The sequence below is a fragment of the Dipodomys merriami genome, unplaced genomic scaffold (assembly GCF_024711535.1).
Source record: "Dipodomys merriami isolate MVZ:Mamm:240054 unplaced genomic scaffold, mDipMer1.0.p SCAF_11, whole genome shotgun sequence".
In the NCBI taxonomy this organism is placed as follows: domain Eukaryota; kingdom Metazoa; phylum Chordata; class Mammalia; order Rodentia; family Heteromyidae; genus Dipodomys; species Dipodomys merriami.
This window is the reverse complement of record NW_027202382.1, coordinates 28946066-28966520: the sequence shown is the minus strand read 5'-3', so window position 1 is coordinate 28966520 and position 20455 is coordinate 28946066. Positions and strand designations below refer to the sequence as shown.

General features: G+C 41.0%; 1 protein-coding gene across 5 annotated transcripts; it reads left to right on the top strand.

Moving 5' to 3' along the window:
• Nucleotides 1-14725: 14725 nt before the first annotated feature.
• On the top strand, nucleotides 14726-18839 carry LOC138820149 (allergen Fel d 4-like). 5 transcript variants are annotated; one of them, XM_070011863.1, is made up of 7 exons: nucleotides 14726-14885; nucleotides 15245-15381; nucleotides 16205-16278; nucleotides 16942-17043; nucleotides 17346-17447; nucleotides 17616-17661; nucleotides 18639-18839. In XM_070011863.1, exons 1-6 carry the CDS (start codon nucleotides 14793-14795, stop codon nucleotides 17651-17653), a joined length of 546 nt encoding a protein of 181 aa, XP_069867964.1. In that variant the 5' UTR covers nucleotides 14726-14792; the 3' UTR covers nucleotides 17654-17661; nucleotides 18639-18839. The 5 variants fall into 5 exon arrangements, with proteins under 5 accessions (XP_069867964.1, XP_069867963.1, XP_069867962.1 ...); XM_070011862.1 differs by having other exon boundaries at nucleotides 18616-18839; XM_070011861.1 differs by having other exon boundaries at nucleotides 18610-18839.
• The last annotated feature ends 1616 nt before the right edge of the window (nucleotides 18840-20455 follow it).

The following is a 20455-nucleotide window of genomic DNA, read 5'->3' as shown; positions in this document are numbered from 1 at the left end:
TGTGTTCTTGTCCTGGGACTTGAACTCATAGCTAGGCCACTGTCCATGAGCTTTTTGTGCTTAGGACTAGTATCCTACCACTTGAATCACAGTTTCTTTTCCCTCTTTTTAGTGGGTAGTGGGTAGTAAGAGTGTCGTGAACTGTCTTGTCCAGACTGGCTTCAAACTGCAATCCTCAGATCTCAGCCTCCTAAGCATCTAGGATTGTAGGAGTCAACCACTGGTACCATGATACTACTGTTAGTTTTTAAGAGAGGAAATGTACAGATAGAAGGACTAGGAAAAGAAGACAGAGTTTGAGATGTTTCTGTTGGTGGACATGAGGGTGACTGTTAGCTTCCCATCTATAATACTTTATAAGTTGAGGTAAATTGAGTCATTAAGAGAAACTGTTTCTGTTAGCTCATAGATTAGAGCTTTCAGTCCAGAATCATTTGGTTCCATTAGCTGTTTGTCACAGGTCTCTTTAGGAGTCTCCATTCATTTTTCTCTACAGACTTTTGCCACTCTCCAATACAACCTCTGTGTACTTATATTTTACATTCTCCCTCTCTCTTTCTTTCCCTCTCTCCCTCCCTTGCTCCTTTCTTCTCCTCAATGTCCCTCCTCTCCCTTACTATTTCACATTTGGAGATAGAAGCTAGATCTTAGCCTAAGCAGGCCTGGAACTCACATTTAACCTATACTGTCCTCAAAGTCTTGATTTTCATGCCTATCTCCCAAGTGCTAGATTATAGGTGTATACCATCATGTCGGCGTTGTTAGTATCTTAATTTGGGCATTTTCCTAGTATTTTATAGAAAGTGGTGTTATGAAAATGGAGGAGAAAGGAAGGAAACAGGCTGGACTCAATCTGCCATTGGCAAGGACTGTTTATTAGACAGTGAGGAGCAGCAACCTTCCCAAGCGATTGGACTGTGCAAGGAGGTGGGGTTGGAATTACGCTTTTGTGGGGTTTGAACAAGGAAACAGAGGTTGAGTTCAGTACAGAAGTGACTGCAGGTGTGGGCAGAGAATAGGGTAAGTATCGTTAGTGATAACTGACTCCATTATCCAAGGTCTCAAGCCTTTTATTGTTCTAACAGCTCTCTATCTGTCTGGCCTTGATGGTTTGTCCTTCTCAGGGTCCAGTTCTCAGCCTTCTGTTCAATCTCTTAAACTTTTCCTGGTCTCATGGCTCACCCTCAGAGTTCCCTTCAGATTTGGCCCACAATGGAATGTTTCCAGCCAGGCTTAGGTCAGATTGCCCTGCCTGCATCCAGCGTATCTGTGAGTTTTGCCTGAAATCTGTATGCACCTGGGATAATGGGGGGGGTGTCAATCCTTCATATTCTATGTTTAGATACATAAAAAGATTGGGCCAAGAGGGGAGTGGTAAGTCTTTCAAATATGGTCTTTGGATAAATAAAAAGACTGGGCTGGAAGAGGAGATCAGGAAAGAGGTCTAACTCTTCTTTGGAATTTCTTTGCCTTGTCCCGTTGGGGATTTATTGTCCAAACTGTCCTGTTTGAGATTTATGGTATAACCTGTCCCATTCGGGGTTTTATGATAGGGATATCATCCTGATGCTGGTGGTCCTGCTTCAGATAAGGCCCATCCTGCCTGTGCTTTTAGATAAGGTCAGTGGTAAAGTTTTCCTGAGAACCAGGAGGGGTCCCCAGGGGCGGGTGGTCAGTGGGTCAGTGGTAAAGTTTTCCTGAGAACCAGGAGGGGTCCCCAGGGGCGGGTGGTCAGTGGACCATGGGAACAACGTGGAATTCTAAGAACAAAGCAGATTCCCATCAAGTAGCATGTTTCTTTTTTTCCTTCTTGTCAGAAAAAGGAGAAATTAAAACACAATTACAACATTACAGAGCTATCAAGGCTGTGTAATGAGAATTTTTAAAATATCCATTTGAAGAAAGCATATGGAAGATTTCAAGGTTCTCAAATCATTGTGAAGAATAAGTATCTTCAATAATAAGAAATTGACCAGTATACATAAAACACAGACCAAACATAAACTTAAAATAAAAACCTAAAAAAATAAAAAAATTGACCAGGACTGTGGCTCATGCCTATGATCTTAGCTACTCGGGAGCCTGAGATATGAGGATTGTGGTTCAAGACAGCCCAGGCAGCCCAGGCTGTGAGGTTCTTATCTCCAATTAAGAACTCCCAAAAATCCACAAGTAGAGCTATGGCTCAAGTGATAGAGTGCTAGCCTTGAGCAAAAACGCTCAGGAAAATAAATACCCAGGCCCTGAATTCAAGCCCCAGGACCAGCACTAAACAAATAAACAAATAATTGATCCCACATTCAATACTGTTATTATCATCTAGTGAATATTTAAATTAAGATAAAAAACAATAATTGTTTCCAAGTAATTTAATTAATGCCTCAAAACAAAGTTTAAGAATATTTTTAGAGCAGGGCCCTGATGGCTCACACCTGTAATCCCAGCTACTTAGGAGGCTGAGATCTGAGGTTCGTGGTTCATAGCCACCCCAGGCAGGAAAATCCATGAGACTATCTCCAATGAACCCCATAAAACAAGAAGTGACACTGTGGCTCAAAGTGGTAGAGCACTAATCTTGAGCTGAAGAGCTCAGGGACTCATGCCCAGAGTTCAAGCCCCACAACTTACCAAAAAAATAATACTTATAGAAATATAAAGGATCTAATCATATTGTCTGGTGTTTAATTTTGTAAATAATCTGGTGCACAGCCAGGCAAGCTAGCCCAAGTCCATAGCCCTAGGTATTTGGGAGTCAGAGGTCAGAGAATCAAACTCAAGGCCAGACTGGGTTGAGAGTTTGTGAGACTCCATCTCAACCAATGGCTAGGTGTGACTGCACACATGGGCTATCCCAGCTACGAGAGGAGTACAATGGATGGTCTCAGTGGCATTGTGGCTCAAGTGGTAGAGTGCTAGTTTTGAGCAAAAGGAGCTCAAGGAAAGCCCACAGGCCCAGAGTTTAAGCACTAACTCAAGAAAGAAAGAGGGGGGGAGAGAAAGAGGGAGGAAGGAGGGAAGGAAAGAAAGAAAAAAGAAAGAAAAAGAAAAAGGAAGGAAGGAAGAAAAAAGAAAGAAAGAGAGAGAGAAAGGAAGGAAGGAAAGAAGAAAGAGAGAAAGATAAAAAGAGAAAGAAAAGAAAGAAAGTAAGAAAGAAAGAAAACCATCATTCAAGAACTGTAGAGAAGCTGAGATTTGACCCTACTTGAAAGCTAACCAGTGAGCCTGCTGTAGTTTCATGGATGCTGGGCAGAAGACATGAGGCCCCTGGTTCAGAGACAAAAGATGCTTACTTCCTGCCTGGCAGCAGCCTAGGTTTCCTGTTTGTGTGGGGTCCCAGGAAACACTGTCGGCAGCCTTACTCAGGTGCTGTTGGGTCATCCTGACTCACCTGAAGATCTTCAATGTTAGGAAACCCCAATCATTTAAAGCAGCTCCTAGCAAGTGCCTGACTTGTGCTACCTATCAAAACAGGTTTCCTCAAGAATACTCAGAGAGAACTTGCTTTCAGTGATATAAAAATGAGTTGAGTTCTGGTCCTATGAGTATTTCATTATGAGATAAAGGGTCCATTGCCCTCCAACTCCCACTGCTCCACTCCCACATTTCAGTGTCTCCAGGCTGCTCAGCCAAAACCCAGAACCTGCTTGCTCTCTAGCAGGGGCAGTTGTGATGGGAATGCATTCTTGTGGAGGGAATTTCATCTCCTCCCCAATGCTTGGCTCTGACTTGTTCAATGCCAACTGTGGAGCTTGGGGCAGTGAGTTTGTATAAGTAGAAGCAGGATATTCTTTCTCTTGTCCTGAGGGATGTTCTCTAATGGCAAAAGCTTGGTATCTCGCCATGTTCTCACCTGACTTTTCCAGTCTCTCCAACATGAAGATTTCATTACAAATTGCTTCAGACTCTTAATTTCCTAGTCTCCTCAAAATCTGGTCTGAAGGGTCTGTGGGAAAATTTGCCATAGGCCTTGAATTTTGGCTAGCAAAATGGAGTTGATATTAAAAGGAATCACTGATATTTTAATCAGAGTCTCAACCTGAGCCTGTGTTTCACTCACTTTCCTTGAGGAGCAGCCTGGGAAGTGAAGTTGGGAAGCATTGCTCTGGATGATTTCCCCAAATAATGCAAAGTTCCATGTAGTCTGGGATTCATTCCAGTGAGATCACATGGCAACTTCGTGTGTGTGTGTGTGTGTGTGTGTGTGTGTGTGTGTGTGTGTGTATGTGTGTGTGTGTGTGTGTGTGTGTGTGTGTGTGTGTGTGTGTGTGTGTGTGTAATGGTACTGGGGATTGAACTCAGGGACTCAAGCTCTGGCTTAGCGTTTCACTTAAGGCTGGTGCTCTACCACTTGAACCACACTTCCACTTCAAGCTTTTTGCTGGCTAAGTGGAGATAAGAGTCTCAAGGAATTTTCTGCCTTGAACTTAAATCTTCAGATCTTAGCCTCCTGATGGATTTCAGGCATGAGCTACCCGATACCTAGCACATAGCAACTTTGGAGTGCCCAGAAAGAACTAAACTCTATGAATGAAATACAGTCTATTTACTATTAATTTACATAGGAAACAAAAATTTTCTGCCCCCTGTTCCTCACTATATTTGCTCTTATTTCTGTGCTCCTCTTCAAGTCACAAGCATCTCTAGGGACTCCATTTCCCTTCCTACATTATGGCGATGCTCCCAGTACTGAGGTGGCCCTCCATCATAATAGAAGAGCACTCTGGAGGGTAGGGGTCTGCATGGGCCTATCTTCTGGTCTTCACATGTGGAGCCACTGAAAGATCTACTGCCCAGCACTACACTGGGATGACACAAACAGTCCTAATGTTATAGGAGTGTGGGAGAGAATGCTTTAAACTCCAAACAAGAATGCTTCTTGGCAAGAATATTTTTGTCAGCAATTTCATAGGTCATTTGGTAAGAGCAGAAGGAAAGACATGTTGCACAATGGTGACATCTGGTGATTACCACCTTAACCAAGTAACTGAAATGAAGCATAGGTCATTTGAAAAGAATAACTGTCTCTTAAAAAAATCAAGCTGGATGCCAGTGGCTCCTGTGTGTAATGCTAGCCACTCAGGAGGCTGAGATCTGAGGATCATAGTTTGAAGCCAGCATGATCTTATCTCCAATAAACTACTCTTATCTCCAATAAACTACTGATAAAAAGCTGGGAGTGTTGCTGTGGCTCAAGTGGTAGAAGGGGAGCCTTGAATAAAAGAAGCTCAGGAACAACACTTAAGTCCTGAGTTCAAGACCAGGAAAAAATACAAACAAAAGAGCTGGAGGCATGATTCAAATAGTAGAGCACTTGCTTACCTTAGAGGGGACTCTGGGTTCAAACTTCCTTTCCCTACCCCATACCCTGATACAGTTCAATTCTGGGGGCCAGTAGGTGGCAACCATGCACCCTGCCGAGTCTTCCTCTTTGCCAGCTTCTATGAACTTCACTGGTGTCCTGAACTACTGACGGGAAATGTAGTGATGGATTCTCCCTCTCTCACCCACAGATGAGCTGAACAGATCCACACATCGACAGTTGTAGGGATCTTGGAGACTTTTCTGGATCAAGTTCACCCCATGTGAAGGCCATGTGAGCACACAGGAGAAGGTGTCCATCTACAATCCAAGGAGATCTCAGATTTCCAGTGCTGTGAAATTTAAACCTCTGCTGTCACAACCAACCAGAGCTTCTGTGAGGGCAACCATAGCTAATGAACGAAGCCCCCTCTCCAGTCCCTCTGCTGTCCACGCTCCAGCAACACAGGTTTCCTTCTGGTCCTTGAACTTTCTATAGGCCTGCTTGCTGCTAGCTTCTGCATATCTCCTCTTCCCTCTTCTTGGAAGGCCCTTTGCTTATCACCTGATTGTTTCATAATCTTCCTTCTCCTTTCAGTCTATCCACTTATATTTGTTCTACTAAATAAATTTGACCATCATATGCCTAGTCAAAAACAAAAATAAATACCCCAAATCCTGAGCATGCAGCAGTGAACAGGCATTGTTTCTGCCCTCAAAAGGCTGACAGTTTTGCTTAATTGGGGTCTTTAGTTAAACCTCCTTGTATTACTATGTGCTATGATACTTGCCTATTGGCAGTACATTTATTTGAACTGTTATAAGCTTCCTATTCGACTTCTCATGGCTGTGGTGGCAAGTTTATCACTTCAAAAACAAGTGAAGAGAATACAAGTCAGAATGAGACAAGTTGACTTCACGCTTTCTCCTGGAAGGTTGAGGCTACTGCCATTGCTGCTCTGGGTAATAAAATGTTTGTCTTAGTCCTGCTGAGGATACTGTGTTCTTTAACATCTTTGTGGTTCTTTGTACCAGGCCTTGGCACTCAGGAATGACTAGCTGATTCACAATAAATGTGCTCTGGAGTAATCTGTGATTAAAAAAATCTGTTTAGGGTAGCTGGCAGCAGCAAAACAAGAGCTAGCCTTCAGGCAAGAATAAGTCAACCTAACGGGACTTCATTTCAGTTGTCATTAATTGTTTTGGGGACTATTAAAGTGTTAGAAACAAAATGTATTTTTCATTAACCAAAATAGGTCTCAGTAGCACTGTTAGCTATTTTCCATCCTTTGAAGAAAATACCAGAAGCATTCATTTGTAGTTAAAAGGGGATAGAGTTCAAGGTCCACATGGGATTATGCAGTGTTTTTCGATGAGGGTGTTGTAGACATGTTAGAGGACAGACCCGTCCACGTTTAGGGACAGGCCTCGGCTTTGCACAAGCTTCAGTGTCTCAGGATCCTGGAGGCCAGATGTCAGTAGTGTTCTCCAGTTACTGAAAGAAACAAAAGATGTTCCCTCTGCCCCATTTCAGAACCAGTCTTCTCATTTTTATCATGACTGCAGTGAGGCCCAGAGAAAGGAAGGAACTCATCTAAGACACAGACAAGACAGGATGGAATCTCAAAATAAGAGAGGAGAATGTAAAGGAACTAATATTTACTGGGAACTTACTACTTTTTAGTATTGTATAAAACTTTCCTTTTTTCTGTCTTCCTTTCTTGTGCTGGTACTGGGGCTTCAGCTCAGAGCCTTGCATTCTCACTTGGCTTTTTTGCACAAGGCTAACCCTCTACCACTCCAGCCATACCTCCTCATCTGGCTTTTTGGTGATCAATGGGAAATAAGAATCTCACAGACTTTTCTGCCTGGGCTGGCTTTGATCTTCACGTCTCAGACTCTTGAGTATCTAGGATTACGTGTGAGAGTCACCAGTTCCCAGCTAACCCTTTGCAACAGCTGCTTCAGGAATGTTAGGCTCACAAAGATTGTTATCGGGTCTTACAAGTTGCACCCAGGTTTTCTTGAATTCAAAGCCAATGATTTTTCACTATTACTTTTCCAATCTGGTGTTCTTAAAAATCACAGCAAATTTGAGAAATGGTAAGACAACTTTGTGTCCTTTTGATGTAACACTAGAATTCTATCTAATAAGATGTCAGGGGGTTCATCTCACTTCCCTAGCAAGTATGGCTACGTTTAGCTTACTATTCACTACAAAATTCATGGAACTGTGAAATTAGAGATCAGTTTAAAAAAAACTTGAGAAAGTAAAAAACTGTTTTTGCCTAGTGGATATGTGATTTCTGTCCAATCAAAGGGATGAACACAATCTATAGGGGACTCCAGGCACTCAAACACAAACCGACCAATGGAGGAAACTTTAAGGGAGGAACCCTAAGGTATACTTAGAGTTACACCTTTAACTTCACATTTAAAGTACTGTTTATTAAAACGAATTCCAGGAAATAGAAACATGTTTTTGCTGTTGTTGTTTTTGGTGTTGGTGTTGGGTTTCGCTTTGGATTTGTTCTTTGGGGGAGGCAAAGTAGAGAGCAAAAAGGGAGGGAGGGAAGGTGAGCAAATGCAATGGAACTATTCAGCCTGCATTATGTGGAAACCAAACTGTACAATTTGTGGGCAGAGATGAGAGGGGGAAACTAGGGGAAAGTGCAGACATTGTCCAAAGAAGAAATATACCCATTACCTGCCTTATGAAATGTTAGTCCCTCTACATTATCCTAATAGCAATAATAAAATTATATTTCAAAAAAGAAAAACTTCATAATTGAAAAACAAAACAGAATGAACACAAATATTGTGAAATTATTGCCCTTATGGCTGTCACTAGAAAAAAAGATGCCCCATAAAACTACTCAGGTTTTCAAAGCCCCATGAACTTGGACTAATGACAAATTTTGAAGTAATCCACAAAGGAAGGGGGCCCACAGGGGAGCAGGCCAGCAGAGATGTACATTGCATAGGAAGACAAAGCACAGAGAAAGGGAAGAGGGAGAGCAGGCCAGATCTTCAGGCAAGTGGACTTTCCATTAACCTGTACCCTTACCATGGAGACAATGGGTCTGAGATGGTCTTACAATCAATGTGCCTTGGGACACAAGTTTTGTTTTGTTTACAGTATCCCTCCTGGCCATAGATTTTCAAAACCCTTTCTGTTCTCAGGCTCAATTAGTCATGGAGGGCCATTGTGTCTCATATGGTAGAAGACATTCCAGACTAATGAGGAGGGCAAAGAGGTTCTTCTGCCACTTCTCTCCCTCTCTAGATGGGAAGAGTACTAAAACACTTTCTGGAGAGTAGGATGGAATGCCAAACAAACAGAGGTACTGCTTAGATTCGCCCCTCCAGAAGAGACTCCGTGCCTGGTGGGAGTAGCTGGCTGGAAGGCACAACTGTTAACTCGTTCACGTTTGCTTCAACTTGTGAGCTGAGCTACTACTCCTTTCAGGGGCCACCCCACTTACTCTGTGACTGAGGAAGACTTTTTCCTAAGCAGTCTTCTGCCAAGACTTTTATCTTATTAGCTTATTAGCAGCTTCCCTTCCTAACTCTGCTTCTTCCATACACTTTCCCAAGTTATTCCCCATTGGACTTTTTGTGCTCCTCAGTACCTGCTTTTCAGAGGACCCATCTGATCCAGGTGGAGTTTGGTAGCTCCAAGCCTCCTTCTGCCACTGATGGGAGCAGATGTTTTAGAACTGGTTTTGAGCTGGTTCTTGTAGATAAGGGACCAGGAATATTTCCATCCTGGCAGGAAAACCGAACAAGCTTGTTTCTTGTTTTCTTCTGAACACTGAATGTTGGCATAATGTAATGAGACTTGAAAATTCCCACTGGCAAGAAACAACAACAACAAATCAATGAATGATTTGTTTAATTATTCAAGAGTGTAACTGGGGATAATGTCATGAAGTCTATTTCCAATAAGCCAGTTAGCTTTTGTCAGGCTATCTGATTAAAAGTGGACTTTTAAAAAAGTGGGTTGTAAGTACTCCATAAATCTCTTTACATATGGGCCAGTCATTTCTCAACAACGTGGTGTGGACTATTACCCACCCTTCCTTTGAATCTCTTACTGGATGTTGCACAAAGAGGGACAAATCATCTCTTCTGATACACAGATATTTGATGGATGATTTAGGAATCACTACTTTTCTAATATGGAATAAGGAAAAGCTTCAAAATGCACAGCAATTCTTTTCCATTCATGGCTTCAAAGCAAGTGTCTGGCCACCAACTCTATTAGGATTTGTGCTCCCTTTATTTAATCAGACTCTTATGGCTGTACCCATAGTGCCTTATTTTTCAATAAATCTTCAAGTAGCAGTTCCCAGGTCGACACCTCCCAAAGTCTACAGCACTGCTCCCCTTGCTCCTTCTATGGCACCATCCTTCATCGGCCATGACCTCTGGGAGGAGGGGCTCTGGGCTTTGATAGTCTAGATCCGAATATGAGTTCTTCCAGTGTGTCTTTGGTATGATTACTTAACCTTTTTGAGTCTTTGTCCACACCACTGTAAAAATAGGATAATACTACATACCACGTAGACCTATTATGTGGATTAAATGAAATATTATCTGTCAAGCTCATCCATTTCTTACATTCTTCATCCCAAGCATCCAAATATTATTTTTATATGTCTGGCTCAGAGCAGATGAGATTTGTGCTAAGATAAAGAATGTGCCCATTGTATCCATTTTCTTTGTACGTAAACTCTTGCAAATTTCTATGCTTGGAGCTTCCTCTACAAACATAACCTTGAACAAGACTTTGTTTGATTACCAGATTGAAGTTGAGTACATTTCTTTTTTTTTTTTTATTTTTTTTTATTTTTTTTTATTTTTTTGCTTATGTGGTGCTGAGGAATCGAACCCAGGGCCTCTGGCATGCAAGGCAAGCGCTCTACCACTGAGCCACCTTCCCAGCCCCCAGATTGAAGTTGAAATCTATTAGTCTCAGATGCAGACTAGCTGATGCAATTTGACTTTCCATATAGCAGTTTGGATTTTACTGTCAATTCTGTATCCCTTTTTGAGATGTCTGGGAATTTAACCCCTAAAATCCTTTTTCTATTATCTTCAAAATCTTTTAAGGTAAACTTTAAATGTAAACATTTATGGTATACAATATGATGCATATGTAATCTGGTGTTGGAATGACTCTTGACAAGAATCAGGCCCATACTCGGTTGGATCCAAGACCAAGACTAGAAGATTTGCTCTGCAGGCTGGTGGCAGATGATAGGGTGTTCATTCAATCCATCTGACACTGTTCTACCAACTGAGACTTGTTCGTTAGAGTGTGAACCTTCCAGCTGAAAGCAAGGAGTTCACTTTCCTATCTTACAGTCTGTCAGGAAAAGACACCGTCACCCCTTTTTGATCGCCAGATGCATAAAAATCTTTTACTTCCCCCAAACAAAAAAAAAATCTCATCCCCACTAATTCTTGCTTATTTTCTATTCCTTCATTGTGCTCCTGAGGTAATGCTCTTCTCCTCTGGTTCTGGACCACAAATTAGATGGTCAGTGATTGGTTGCATAAAATCATATTTTCCCTTTCCTTTTCTCCCATTTCTTCTTCATAACTATTGTCTCCTATAACTTCTAAGAGTTTCTCCACTTTATAGATTGTTTTCTAGTAACCCTTATTCTGGCCAGGGCCTTCTGAAGGGTGGAGTTCTCACCTTTTTGTCTTCAGAGCGCCTGCTATAGGCCTTGAAGAAAGGAGGAATTTGATAATGGTAATTGAATTAAGTTGAGTCATTAGTTTTTAAATATCTTTTCATCAGACAGAGGGGAGTTCACCTACAATCTCAGAATTTAGAAAGTGGAGGCAGAAAGATCGTGAGTTTGAGGCCAGCTTGGACTCCATACTGTGTTCAGGTGAGCCTGGGTTGCAAAGTAAGGTCTTGTCTCAAACAAAAGAAAATAAAACAAACCTATCTATACATATACATAATAAAAAGCATTCTAGGTGCCAATGCTATGTTCTGTATATCTTCAATTATAAAATAAATGAATTTCCAGTAGCTGCGGGAAAGACTTTAACCCAGAGCCTCATGCATGCTAGCCAAGAACACTACCACTAAGCCACATTACCAGCCCCGACGCAAGTGTTGTTCCACTGAGCTAAATCCCCAGTCCCAAGTGAAATTTTATAAAGTGAATCTTACTTCCATGTGCTTATGTCATCTGGTAGGTACCAACACCTTTTATGTTATTTATTTATTTATTTTAGGATGAGAGAATCATCCTACCTCATCTCCTTCCGCAATATAAAAATTCATTAGTATAATATTCTTTATTTTCTGTAACTTATGAAAGTTTTCAAATCATTATTCCACAATTTCTACTAGAAATATATATGTACATATATATATTTAAATGCAAAAGCAAAGTGTTAGTTAAGGAAATTCTATTATAAAGCAAAGGACCTCTCTGTGTTGACTGATTATTAGTTCATCTTTGGTTCTGTCTAGCTAGCTAGCTGGATTATATCACAGTGCTCAGGTGTTTCTGATGCTTTGATTTTGTTCACTTAGTGTTCACAGGCTATTCTGGGAATGCTTAAGCCAACCACCATATAAGATGGTAGACTTGAAATGGAGTGAGTGAGACAGCCAGAGTGGAATACAGTTAGACCAGGCCTTAACAGATAAGATCATCCAAAATACAGGCTTCATGTCTAGTTTTGTATTCTACCCTCTTCTCCTGTGGCCAAGTAATATAAAAATGAGTTACTACCTGGTTATAATAGACATACTTACAAAGGGATTTTCTATAAATTTCCTTCTTTTTGTTACAAGACTCATGCTTTAAAAAATAGCATTAGTTCTTGATAGGAAATGTTCTCATTACCTTACTCATGTAAATGTAACCGTCTGTACAGTATCTTAACAATAAAAATAGCATTAGTGTACAAGAATTTCAAAGATGAAGCTACTGATCAAGTATGCAGTAGGAATATGTGTGCCTCTAGAATGAAGTTAGCTTTCTCACAGGGAATGAGAACAGGAGTAGAAACTTACAATCTGGCCTTTACAAACAGAGTCAGGAATGAGGGGGTGAAAGGCATCAAGAGAATCTGCACAGCAAGAGCAGCCAACCCTCCTATCAGCCTCACATTCCAAGAAGAGCCAGATTCAGTTTGAAAATATGGTGAATTACAGGCAGCCAGCATTCTTGGAGAAAATCATTTTGTGGAATTAAAGTACGCAGTATTTCACCATTTGTCAAACTCAGTATTTCCAACTTGGGAAACCCACAGCCACTTGGGATATCTGAAGTTCCATATGTTTCAAAATAGAACTGCTTAAAATTGGTTGACCACATGTGGGAATGATCACACAAGAGTAGAGTGACTTTTAAATTTCAAAAATATAATTTTAAAAATGAAGCTAAGCACAATTTTGCCTATTTGCTTGAAACAAAGATAACTATCTGTACGACGGGGTTCTTGACTCAATACTATAAAAGTATCATGGATTATTTTTTACAGAAAATGTAGAAATAGTTGAGTCAAACTATCTTTGGGCTGAAACAGTAATTTACTCTAAGTGACTAGGCTGAATTGTGTGTGTGTGTGTGTGTGTGTGTGTGTGTGTGTGTGCACGTGCACACACACATACACATATTTACTTCTGGCCTTTTGCTGTTTAATTGGCTTGCTTGCCAGGCTGGCATCTCCCTCAGCCTACTGAGTAGCATGGACTATCGGCAAGAGCCACTGGTGCACACATGGATTAGTATCTATGGTATCAGATAAAGAGAGCAACTTGGTCATATGTGCGTCCTGCCACAAAATTTAGCTGTCAGAAAAAAATTAAAATTGAGGAGAACAGCTTCTTATTACTGCAATTTGTTTGGTTATACACAGTAGTCTTTGACATGGAATACTTCTTGGTAAATAGCTTAGTATATTTCTTACCTAAAAGAAATGTAATCATGTAAAGAAGCCAAAACAAACAGTTTCACAGACAGAAAGTCACAGTTCCTACTTTGTGCCCTCTGCCCCCAGCCTCTTCTCTCTACTTTGGGCAAGTCCATTGCACAAAACAGGAGGAGTGAACCTGTAGCTTTTAATAACGCAACACAGAATGCTCTTCACAACATTCCTCTACCTAGAGTGGCGTTTCCCCTTTGCACACCCTCCCTAATGTTCAGGGCCTTCCCTAAGTCTCACCTTGTTGGGGAACCATCTCTGATCTCATTGCTAGACCTCTCACTGAGGGTCTGGTGCTCATCCTCTCACTGAATCCCTGCAGCAATCAATTACCAGGCAGAAGTGGGATTGGTCAGAGAGGAGAGATGAAGGCTCAGAAAAAGCTCACATCTGCCTCTTCGATTTCAAAACAGGAGAGATGCAAATGAAACCCACGTCAGCACAGCTGCTTAGTGATGCTCTTATGCACTTCGCTGCTGTTGCTTCAGTGACTGTTCTATAGTTTGGTACCATTCAGCAGAGTTGGAATAGTAAGTATCTGAATAGATCATCCACTTCTTCAACTTCATTGAAGATATTTTAAGGAGGGGTTGACATTTTGTTCTTCTCCTTTGTTATGGGTCCATAATGTAGAGTACACATAGAGACTAAATACTTGTACTTTTCTTGTAGGGAGAAGAAAGACTGCAGTAGTTAGGATTAGTGGAAAAGGGAAAGTAAAATATACTGAGTTGAGAATTGGTGGTTCATACCTGTAATCCTACCAGTTCAGGAGGCTGAGATCTGAGAACCATGAGTAAAAGACATCCTGGGCAATAAAAGCTGTGAGACTCTTATCTCCAAATAAACACCAAAAAGCCAGAAGTGAAGCTGTAGCTTAAGTATGAGAATGACATTATATCCCAGCCCTATTTTAATGCTTTGTGTTAGTTGCCAAGTCATTTCTTTGATAGAAATAGATTCTTTGTTCCCGAGATTTCTAAAAATTGAGTCATTTAATTATTACCATCCGCATGTCATTCATAAACCAGATTATCCACACATTTCATTTCCCAGTTAATCTTTAGTCCTATTACCTTGGCTTTCTAATTCCAAGCCAGGGCCAATGCTAAATGCTTCCAAGTGGTCACTCTTTAGTGTACTCACTATTTTTCTTAGGAATGTGTTTTCTTAGTTTTGTTTTTGTATTGTTTTTGATTATTGGTGTTAGTGGAGTTTGAACTCAGGGCTTTGTGCATTCCATTACTTGAGTCGCATTTCCCAACCTGAGAATGTGTTTTGATAGCTGTGCGGTAACTAATTAAATAAATCTAAAAAAGATTAATTGCCAAGCTTCAAATGGCAGCAGCAATCTTTGGCTTCATGCTAGTGAATGAACAATTATTTCATGGAAGGGGAGGAGGGAAAGTGGAAACTTGTACTTTAAAACTGGACTCAAGATATATATAAAGACCAAGGAACTTCGAAGTAGAACCACTGTCAGGGAAAGACTGGTGCTTGTGGAGGACACAGTTTAATCCACTACAAAGATGAAGCTGCTGCTCCTATACCTGGGACTGACCTTAGTCTGTGCCAACAATGAAGGAGAAATGGAAGTTGCAAAGAACTTTGATCCATCAAAGGTAGAGTCATGGAGTACCTCAACTTCTGATTTTGCTGGGGGAAGGGAAAGTCTTGGGGAAATCTGAAGCCAGGTAAATCCTTTGAGGGCTTAGAAATTCTTTAACATTTGACAAAATGAGTGGTTTCAGACCTTCAACTAAGAGCAGTTGGACCATACTGAAATGTGCCAATGCTTGGGGCAGCCTCTCTTGCTTGAGGGACAGCAGAAAGGGGTGTAGGTGCTGTGCCAATGGATTCAAGACCTAATTCCAACTGCAAATCACATTGTAAGTTCTGGTCCACTGATGAGGGTCAAGGAGAAAAGTGTCCATATGCTAATGCTTCTCTTTTCTCAATCAGCTTACTTATTCAATTGCAGATTACAGGGCAGTGGTTTACCATTCTCCTAGGCTCTGACCAAAAGGAAAAGATAGAAGAAAATGGTAGCATGAGAGTTTTTGTGGAATATATTGATCTCTTGAAGAACTCTTCCCTGTTCTTTAAATTCCATACCATGTAAGTATGGGCTTTTTTGTTTGGGAAAGGGAAAACAGAAACCTGGATTTTGTCTTTGACCTCTACATACACAACTATACATGGAAATAAGTAGAGGCACACACATGTACATACAAATACTTGGATACACATGGACACAGGTGGTGGTGTGCTGGTACATGCTGAACTTGTATCCAAGTCATGTGATACTGAACCAGGACTTGATGGGTCTGGGACTTTGCAAGAATTAAGGGTTGGTTATAAGAACAAATTTATTAGGAATGGGAGAAGGAAGAGATATAAACAGTTGAACAATATTAGTGTGACAATATAGCATATCTTACTAGTTGTTGATCAAGGAGATGCATCCCTTTCCATATTGATTTTCTGCCTTATGAGTTTGTGGGAGTACCAAGTAAGGTGACATTTATAAAGTATAATTTGAGAGGCCAGCATATGGTGAACACTCAGCTAATGAGCTAAACAAGTGGCTGTGGTATAGTAGCAGTAGGACATAGCAATAGGAAAAGGTTGTTTTAGTCATTCTTAAAATATCAAATTGAAACTGAGTTTCAAGAAGTAGTTAGCTTTGAGTACAAATGCTTAAGGACAGTGCCCAGGCCTTGAGTTCAAGACCAAGGACTGGCATAAGTGAGGCAGGGAAAGAGAAACAGACAGACAGACAGACACACAGACAGACAGACAGAAGAAGTAGTATAAATAAAACTTGTTTGGTATATGTAAACTAGAAGTGGAATCAGAAACTCAAATTATGGTTAGAGTAGAGGCTGGGAAGGCAGCTTCAATCATGTAATCCAAGGTATTAACTCATTCTGTTTTACAGTGTAAATGGACAGTGTACTGAATTCTTTGTAACTTGTGATAAAAAAGAGAAGGATGGTGTATATACTGTTCAGTGTAAGTATACAAAAAGTCTTTCTAAATTGTATAGAGTATGGGATTTATTAAAGTGCATTATTTTTTAGGACCTTGACCAATTATTATTACTTATTTTCATAATATGAGGAGCCCATTCTATTTGCCACATTCTGAATCCAGGGAACATGTGAGCAAAAGTCAATACCTAACACATAACCCCATCAGATAAAGAGGGCAACGTGGTCAAAAGTACTGCCCGAGACAAAAATTAGTTGGCAGGAAAAAAAAAAGTTGAGGTAAGTTGGGTAGGATAATTTCTCATTTGTTGAAATCTGTTCAATCACTCCTGATGGCCAATTTCTTAGCATGCTACGCAGGCTGTAGCCTCGTGTATGTAATGCCATTGTCCCCAGAGAGACCATGCCACCTACAAAATACTGAGGGACATGGATAGATCTCAAAAAGGGTGATGGAGGGGAAGTTGCTGCTGGGGACAAATACTCGGCACACCAGTGATCACTTTAGGTAGAAATGTTTTATGAAGCCCAAGGAAATACAAACAGAAGGCATTAGATGTTTTCATCATATTTCTTTCAGAATATGAATTTGCTTTGGTGTGTGGCTGGGCAGAGAACAGGTAAATAGTTTCCATTATTCTCATGTAATTAAGAAATTCTGAGCTCTGTTCTGATTTCTCCACAGATGATGGGCACAATGTGTATAGTGTAGCTGATGTGGAATATAATGAATATGTAATAATTCTTCTCAAGAATGAGAAAAATTTCCAATTAGCTGAACTCTATGGTAAAGTATTTGCATGATGATACTTATCTGGGATGGAAAAGTGGGGAAATAAAGGAATCCTAGATATTAAATTGTCTTCCCAATGATCTCCAGTAATTTCTCCCCCACTGAAGGCAGATGCTTACCTTTGGTCCTCTGTGATGGGAAGATTATAAACTCTCTTAGCATGTTAGAAAGATACCCTAATGATGTAAAATTCTGCCTAAGTACCCTGCTGTTGCCACTCTCTTAGATCCTTGCTTCTTTACCCATCTCCATGACCAATATGCAAGACATGCTGGTTACTGTACCTCTGTTTCCAGGCCGACAACCAGATGTGGGAACAGAAATTAAGAAAAAGTTTATGAAGTTTTGTGAAAAACATGGAATTGTTGAAGGAAACATACTGGACCTGACGAAAGTTGGTAAGCCTATCTACCTCGCTTTTTTCTTCCTGAATTTTATGTCACAAAAAGGGAAAATTCTAGTGAAGGTGATCTGTCTCTTTTGTTGCAAGCTGGAGGGTCATCTGGTTTCTCTCAAAGAAATACAAAAGAGTGGGTATCTAAATGTGTTCTTTTCTACCTCAACAGATCGTTGTCTGCAAGTCCGAAGTGACAAAGTAGCCTAAGCCTCCAGGTTGGTGATTCCTAGGCTGAAGGTAGATTGGGACCAGGGCCTTCCACAAGCATATAGGGTTGTTGCCAAAGATTCCAATGAAAATAATTTGCTAAGAAGGCTTATGTGGAGAGTTTAATTTGGATTTGGGTATCCTGGATTCAGGACCCAGCCTTGCCAGGAGTTTGAGACCAAATGACTTCAGAACCTACAAAATGAGAAGAAAAGTGCTATTTCCCTTACAGTTTTGCTGTGTGGATATAACATAGATGAAAAGAGGCCAGTGATTGATAATTTGCTAAGAATCACTAAGATTTAAAATCTATAAGGAAAAGGAATAGGAGTGAATATGAAACTCTAGTGCATTCACATCAGTGTTTGTGGTCAATCTACAAGACATAGAGGCCATCTCCTGATCCCATTATGATTACCCTGTCTTCCTTGGAGCTCTGCATGCCCTCGACTTCTCATTAGGGAAGGTCTGCCTCCACCCAATTGTCCTCCAATATGGAGAACAGATTCTGAGTTACTTCATCCAGCTCTACTTCAGACTTTCTGTGAGACTTTATTCAGGTAACATTTGTAAAAGTTTCAGCAGCTTTTATGAAATAAGCATTCAATAAAATTAAGTGGATTTTGCCATTAGTTATTAATATATGAAAGTTCTTCAAAACTTCTTATGCTGAAGATGGCAGAAACAAGCCTCTGATCCTTCATTACTTACCATTTTTTATAGAATCAGTTGGGGGAAGCTTAAGACCACATGAGCAATAGAAATAATTCATTTACTTGGTACCCTGTGATCCCTTATCCTGGTAAATAATACAAGTTAGAGGGCCAGGGAATTCTATTTCTTCACCATTTGCCACTGTAATAGAATTTCTGTTTTCTTCAATTCAATTAATGGAATGCTTAGTAAGTTTCCATATTCTGCTTGTTTAGTGCTGAGTGTACACTTCATTACTTGAGTTCTAGGTTCACCGCCTTCTCATCTCCAGGGATCTTCTGAAAAGTTATATGACCTGAGTTCCAACACACACCAAGATTTCATCTCTGCATCTTCAAGATCTTCCCTAATCACCTAGAATGACTTAATCCATCAAGAATCAAGGTTTTCTCTAAATTTCTCTTTGCCATATCCAGGACAACTCTACTTGAATAAGTTCTCCCTCTTCATGTTCAATAAATATTAGCAGTCACATGACTTGTCTTTGTGTCTGGGACAATGTGGAGCTGAGAGTGAATGAATGAGGGGACACACCAGGCCTCGTTATCCATAATCCTCCTCCAGTGTCTTAGAATCTACATCAAGTTTCAAGAATCTCCTCCAATAATCCTCTGCTCTCCTGTTTCCATAAATTACACTTGCCCTCATATTTGTCTGCTTTTTGTGACCCAATGAGACAAAAAGTATGTAAGATTTGTTCCTAACATCTCTACCCTTGAATCTTTTTTTGGCATGTGTGAGTCAGTTGTGGGGCTTGAACTCAGAGCCTGGGCACTGTCCCTTTGCTTTTATGCTCGAGTAGTGGTCTGCCACATTAAGCCACAGCTCCACATCTGGTATTCCTTTGGCTAATTGGTGGTAAGGGTCTCATGGGTTTTCCTGCCTGGGCTGTCTTCGAACCATGATCCTCTGCTCTTAGCCTCCTGAGTAGTTAGGATTACACACGTGAGCCATAGGTGCCCAGCTTTCTTGAATCTTTTTCTCAATTGGGCACTGACAGACAGATACAATTGAGGTTGATGCCAGCATGACAAAGTATATGACATGTTCATGCTAAGAAAGCAAGAATGAAAGAAAGAAAGGCTCAGTAATTATAGGTATAAAAGATAATTCAGCTGGGCACCAGTAGCTCATGCCTGTAATCCTAGCTACTCAAGAGTCTAAGATCAGAGGATCATGGTTCAAAGCCAGCCGAGGCAGGAAAGTCTGTGAGACTCTTATCTCCAATAAACCAACAGAAAACCAGAAGTAGTGCTGTGGCTCAAGTGGTAGAACACTTGTCTTGAGCTGAAGAGCTCAGGGACAGTGCCCAGGCCTAGAGTTCAAGCCCCATGACCACACACAAAAAAGAGATAATTCAGAAGATTAGCTAGGAATTTGAAGCTTGTATATTTTGCTGCTCCTCCAATTCAAAAGTCTAAATCAAGTACAGGCAGTTAAATATAACTGAATCAAGAATGTGATGTAAATTTCTCCACACCTGGTGCAAGCCTGACCCTTCAGAAGCTCACACCCACCCCATATGCATAACCCCCCTCCCTCACCCCAGTCTGTGGAGAACTTGACAGCACAATGGCCAAGCTTGGGATAGTTCGCCCAGTGTGAGTTAGCCTGGGACAAGTGCTTGTCACCCAACATGCATGAGCCAGCCAATCCGGGGCAAAGAACCCACCAATCTGTAGTTGCAGCCCCCCACTCTATGAAAAGTAAGTGCCAGCGCAGGACTTAGAAGGTGCCAGCCTAGGATACAAGTGAGGACAATCTCTTGCACCACTCTGTGGGAGCATATCCCTCTGAGGCCCGTGCCTGTCCCAATCCAGGACGCAGGGACAAACTCCCCTTAAAGCAATATTGGGACCCTTAGCCCTCCCATCCAGGGCTCACATGAAGTCTGGGTGCTGGAACACTGCTCCTGGCCCCTCTGGAAATAGACACAAGTCCAGGACTTGGACCAGGATGAGTCCCCGACTACAACTAGTAGGAATCTGCCTACTCCAGATACAGAACTGTGCCAAGACACTAGACTGCTATATACAACATAAGAGGAACATGCAAGGGGGCCTAAACTTAGGACAGAACACAAGACCT